We start from the raw sequence: 6,198 nt of genomic DNA on the forward strand, positions 1-6,198 counted from the left end.
TTTCCTAGTAACTAGATTTTAAAAATTAAAAAAAAAAAATTGAAGGTAAACATCATTGCAACTGGTAAGGTTTTCCTAGCTTAAGTAAATGCAACTGTGAATCGAGGTATGCAATGGATACATGTAAATCATTGCATACAAAGATGTCAATTATACTAATCATTATTACCGGACAGTAGTTCCTAAAAAAAATTAATATAATGGATACTTATAATTGTTTTAGAAACTACGATATGGTTTTTAGATTTTTTTTAAAGACGGATTTGAAAATATGGAAATTTTCATTAACTTTTGAATACGTTTATTTTTTTTAACATCGCGTTATGCTATTCTCAATTGCAAAATGAGAAACTATTATACTTTTACAATAAGAAAAAAATATTTTTTTTTTGTATTATTCGATATATATTTTTTGGAAAATAATTTTCTTATGTTGTAGGAAAATGCTTATCTTATGTTGTAGAAACAAGATTGTAAGTGGGACCCATAAGTAAGAGGAGAGAGAAAAAAAAAGAAATGGGACCCACCTAGCTTGTGTGTGTGTAGGAAATGTAGTTATCTTATGTAAAAGTAGATAAACATAACCCATATTTTTTTTAATAATAGGTTAAAAATATCGTTAAATATGCAAAAATAACTCATATAAAATAATGATATAAAAGTAAGAGTTTTTTAAGGCACTTAATAATTTATCTTGCAAAATAAATGAGTTGATTAAATAAAAAATATAATCAATTGATTAAGGATAAGAAGCTGTGACGTTCGAGTTCTAAATGCTGACCTACTCATGATCAGGTTCAGATCTCGAGTCAGGCAGTGATATGCAGTTTATCCCCAAACTTCTTAATTGGTCTAAATTACGGATAATTTTTTAATACTACAGGTATACCAACTCGGTATACTCATTTTTTAATACTACATGTAAGGATTATAATGGAAAATGGAAAGAAATTTATCTATTTTCGATATATTGGATGTACCAAAAATTTGCTCATAAATTATATTCATTATTCTATCTGAATGTACGCCCAAATTCCCTCTTTAAGTCACACGGTTGTTGAAATTGGTCATTAAAATAAATAATTAATAGAATAAATCTGACCAATTAAAAAGTTGATAGGATACGTTGCTACAATTTTATTAAAAATTAAAGGCATTATGTATCTTAGTGTCCATTTATTTATTTATTTTAAATAAGAGACAACATGGTATAAAATATCTATAATTTGTTTGATTTTTAAATAATTTAAGTGCTAGTAATTCAAGGAGTGCAGGTGACTATGTAATTTTGTTGTTTTATTATTGCTTTTTTCAATGAATTAAAATAATATTTTGGCATTTGATATGTCGCGTGATTATAAATATAGTCAAATTATTAAATAAATTCTCATTAATGTACTAATATAAGATTGAATGCAAATGTAAAACATTTTTTATGACTAAAGACCAGCATTACAGTCCTGAAAAAGAGCAGTCTTAATTATTTCTAAAGCAAATTAAAAGAATTTTTTTATAGTAATGTACATTAGAGCAACATCTCACCATTTCACTCCAATACGCGAGGCATTATGTTATCATCAAACTTAATAAGAAAAGTTAAGAGGTTGGCTTAGTAATTAAAGAAACATATTCTTCGTCTTAAATACTAAAGTTCGAACCTTAACCAGCACCTATGGAGATTAATTTCCAAAATCCATGCACAATACCGACGTGGAGTATCGTCTTCAGAGATAAGTCTTTGATACAACTGTTGTATTTAAGTGGGTACAACATTTTTTCACTTTTGAAAAAAAGTTCCACTTTTCAAATTTATTTTTGTACCACATTGCACTTTTTTCCAAAATTAAAAAAATATTGTACTCACTTGAATACAACAGTGGTATATTTATCCCATCTTGAGATCATTCCGTGTCTCAATCGAAAAAGTTGACATCAAAAAAATTCTCAATTAAAAAATATAAGCAAACTCTAATTCAACAAAAGGATCATATTTTTAATTTTTAAGCTTCCGTGATCGTGCAGCATGGTCTACTCTAGTGCTTTTATCCAATGCTGATATAAAGATATTATTATACAAATGTGAATTTGCCATATCACATTTATAATTAGAGGTAGAGCTGGCAGGGTAGACGTGGCAAAACTTATCTATTCGTCCCGACTCACTCTATCTCGCCGCCAATCTTTCAAAAATGAGTAGGCTCGTCTCACTCCATATTTTGATATGGATCGAAAATTTCAATCCACCCGATTAGTGGTGAATTGGCGGGTCAATCCGTCTAAAAAATAAAAATTAATTAAAAATTAAAAATAAATATTTTATTAATTTTATAATATTACTTATTTTCATTTCATAATCCCCTTATTTTTTTTCAATCTCACATCTAAATGTACACTAATTTCAGTCATACATTTTTTAGGAACTTATTTTTGCCTCCATATATAGATAATCTTTGTCTTAAATAAAGTTTTTCTTTTTATTTTTTCTAGGGGAGATAAAAAAATTTCATATCACAAAAGCTTAGTGCCAAATAAAGTATTACGCAATAGTAAAAAAAAACTGACCCGCAAGTCAACTCGCCCCGATTCACCACCAACTCGTTTTGACCCACAACTAAGCGGAACAGATTGAGATGGGTTGATGGGTTGAAATGTACAACCCACCCCGTCCCGTTTTGACGAATTTGCGGTTTGATCCGTCGGATTCAACCCATAATGTCATCCCTAATTAGGAGAATAATCTGTTTACAATTTTTTTTTACAAATTACACTAAGTATGACCGGTCATACACTCTTGATTAAAGTATGATCAGTCAAATATAGTATAACTTATAAGAATTTATAAACAAAAAATTTATAAATATAAGATTCCTCTAATAATTATACGAGTTCAAAAAACAAAACACATCGCAAATAACTTAATGGTTCGTGCTAACAGAAACCCAATAAACATATATTATTATATAAGAAGAACATATATCTTACAATCTTAATTTTTTGGTCAAAGTGCGAAAGCATTAAAGCAAGAAATCAGTAACATCCCCTAATTCCCACTTAGGTAGAGATCAAGACAAACAACTTCCAATGAAAGGAAAATAAAAACCTATTGAAAAAGAGCATTTGTTTGATCCCTATCTCGTTAAGAGTGCAAAGGAATATCTTATCTTAAAACTACTTTTCAGCGAGAATTGGTCTGCAAAGTGCACAGACGCAAGCATCAATCACAAATTCACAATGCACAAACAAAATCACCGCTTGTATCAATATCATCGATGTCAGCATCATCTGCATCCATATCATCAAGATCCATGCTACCCCCAACAGACAGCTCACCAACTTTTGGGCCTTCACCTGGCTTCCGAGCCTCTTGAATTATGCTTAGTATTTCTTCAATGCTCTGAGATGAATCATTGACATCATTTTGCAACCCACCTTCACCTTCGTTCATAAATTCTAGTGGCAAGTTCTTTAGGAACCACGGGTGCATTTTAATCTCTGGTATCGTAATTCTCTGCATCAATAATGTAACTCAAAGTTGACATCATATTTATAACCTAATAATTAAATATATAAATTTTATCTTATGCAACAAACACAAATAATTGTACCTTCTCCGGGTTGGCCACAAATATTCGGGATAAAAGGTGCCTACACTCTTTAGTTAAACGAACATAGTCTGGAATAGAATAGTGGACACTAAGAATTCGCTGTCAAAAATTATCCACAATAAATTAATAAATTCCGTGATTGGTTATCTTACACTTGGAAATTCGAGCAAAGGCAATTCATTATATTTGTTGACCCAACTAACCTGAAGTGTTTTTCTGAAATTTCTTGGGTCTTCTGGGTCTTCAAAAGGATAAGCGCCAACCAACATCACATATAAGGTCACCCCACAAGACCAAACATCTGCAACCTAATCATTCATTCTAAAGGATAAGAACATATAGGTGGCCAAATGAGTAATACCCAGCTTACATAATTAAAGGAAAAGCTAGATGTAAAGTTACCTTCCCATCATATTCTCTTCTTGACAAGACCTCTGGTGCAATATAAGCAGGGGTTCCTACAGTAGATTTTGGCTGGGAGTGCAGAACAGATGACTGAAGAAAGAAGCAGAACACTTTGTAATAGGGTCTAACTAGACTCTGAAACATATTTTAAATGAAATTAAGTGTCAAGTTATTGCCTTTGAGTAACCAAAGTCGCAAATTTTGAGTCGAGGTGCTGAGCTTCCATCTAAAAGTGTGTTTTCCAGCTTAAGATCTCTATGGCAAATTTCCTGCATGAAAATATATCTTCAATTCAGCTAAAGTAGTCTGACTGGAATTGAAACATTCATTGAAAAGGAAACAATTTAGATTCAGATTTGGACAAGAATGGTACCATTGAATGGCAATAGCTGACTCCAGAAATCAACTGCTGGAAGAAATATCTTGCCTGTGCAAGCAAAAGAAGAATTCAGAATGAGGTTTTCTGTTTACAAAATAGACACCAGATACAATGACCAAATTAAATACTAACAAACTTATAAATACAAAAATTGAAATTTTATGAGTAAAATATATTAATTACAGGCCTCTATTGAACTACGTTGGAACCAACAGGCCATTCAAAATTTCAACACTAATGTGTACATTTGCTTAAGCAGAAACAGTACTCCTACTGTGCATAATGCAAAATGTACAGTGGAAGCAATCTTGATTACTGTTTTAGAATGTAAAAAATTAACCAATATAATGGAGTCTTGGACAAAAGTACTATCATGAAGCCGCTGAAGCTTTCTGTTATCATTTAAAAGAAATGAACTAATCTACCTCGTCCTCACTGAATCTACCGGCACTGCATATTCTTTCAAATAGTTCTCCCCCTGCAGCATATTCCATGACTATTGCTAGATGAGTTGGAGTAAGTAACACCTGCGATGAATGACCATTTCATATGTTACAAATTATCATGAAAAGCAAGACATAATAAGCAATCAATTCCATAAGAGTAGGAATATAAGAAATCAAATTGAAAAGTTTTCAAGTTCAGTTCTTTATAAAAGATTCTGGAAAATCCTTTCAAGGAAAATAAAAAAGAAAATGGCAGTGAAAATTGAGATGCTTCAGGGACCTATGTATGATAGGAGATAAAGCTGAATTATGAAGGAGAAGCAGAGAAAATGGCTGTAATTACCTCTTTAAATCTAATGATATTGGGATGCTTCAAGGATCTATGATTTATAATCTCCCTTTGCACGTGCTCGTCAATCTGCAAAACCCAATAAAACTCCATTAACTAAGGACAATCCGAAGTGCATATATACGAGATATAACAACAGAAAAGATACACAGGAAGAGAAATGCAGTTTAAAAATAGAACCTTGATGCCTCTCTCAATAAACTTGACAGCGTAGAACTCATTACTCCATTTTTCCCTTACCAGCTTTGCCACACCAAAGTTCCCTGACCCAATATCTTTAATTATCTCATAACTTTCCATGGTTAAGCTTGCAAGCTTTAACTCCTCAGCTAACGACAACAAGTTATTGTATTAATTGAAGTATTTCAGCTAGCTATGGAACTGAACAACCTTCTCTTTCTGCGCGTTTCTCCTTGTACTTGTACATGTACTATTGGTTATCGCATTTTTCTTTTTTTGGCCTCTAGTCTAGAGTCCAATGCTCAAAGTTTTGCCAAAAAAAATGATTGGGTTTTGGGTTCTAGACGTCCTTTATTGGCAAGCCACAATTACAATTGGCTTAAGTAATTGAATTATAATTAATATGCATAAAAATATTTTTTAAAATGTATTATATAATAGTTCTCACAATATAACACTTGTTACTTATAATTCTTTATTTATTTTTTTGAGATATTTCAATTGATTCACCGCTTCACGACTAGTCTGATTCAGGGCGGATTTCGAGATTAAAGTTTTAAATCCCTCTCAAAGACGGTATAAGAGAGGATCGAACACATGCTCTCTCACCCTCACTTATTCAGTTTTCTTGCGTCAATTGAGCTACCATTATTTAGTACGTATAATTATTTTTTAGTATACCAATCTTTATTATTTCTTTGAGACAAGTCGGCTCAAGATATCCGTCAAGAATTAGTCACAGTTATTAATAAAAATATTTATTACAGTTCTCTCCCCACACATTGAGCTTGTGTTGTTGAATGTACCACCATACCCATTAGTCTATAATTTTGC

At 31.7% G+C, this 6,198-nt stretch overlaps 1 protein-coding gene across 1 annotated transcript; it reads right to left on the reverse strand.

Annotated features, from left to right (window-relative positions):
- Positions 1–3,226: 3,226 nt before the first annotated feature.
- Positions 3,227–5,484, reverse strand: LOC133290783 (serine/threonine-protein kinase SAPK2-like). The gene is made up of 9 exons (XM_061488898.1): positions 5,365–5,484; positions 5,179–5,253; positions 4,815–4,916; positions 4,384–4,437; positions 4,187–4,279; positions 4,008–4,100; positions 3,809–3,913; positions 3,606–3,704; positions 3,227–3,508 (listed from the first exon to the last, which is right to left on the reverse strand). The coding sequence occupies exons 1-9, from the start codon at positions 5,482–5,484 to the stop codon at positions 3,227–3,229; spliced, it is 1,023 nt and encodes a 340-aa protein (XP_061344882.1).
- Between the last annotated feature and the right edge of the window lie 714 nt (positions 5,485–6,198).

Source organism: Gastrolobium bilobum, unplaced genomic scaffold (assembly GCF_033153095.1).
Source record: "Gastrolobium bilobum isolate Gb01-03AN ecotype WA unplaced genomic scaffold, APGP_CSIRO_Gbil_v1 utg4377, whole genome shotgun sequence".
Lineage (NCBI taxonomy): Eukaryota > Viridiplantae > Streptophyta > Magnoliopsida > Fabales > Fabaceae > Gastrolobium > Gastrolobium bilobum.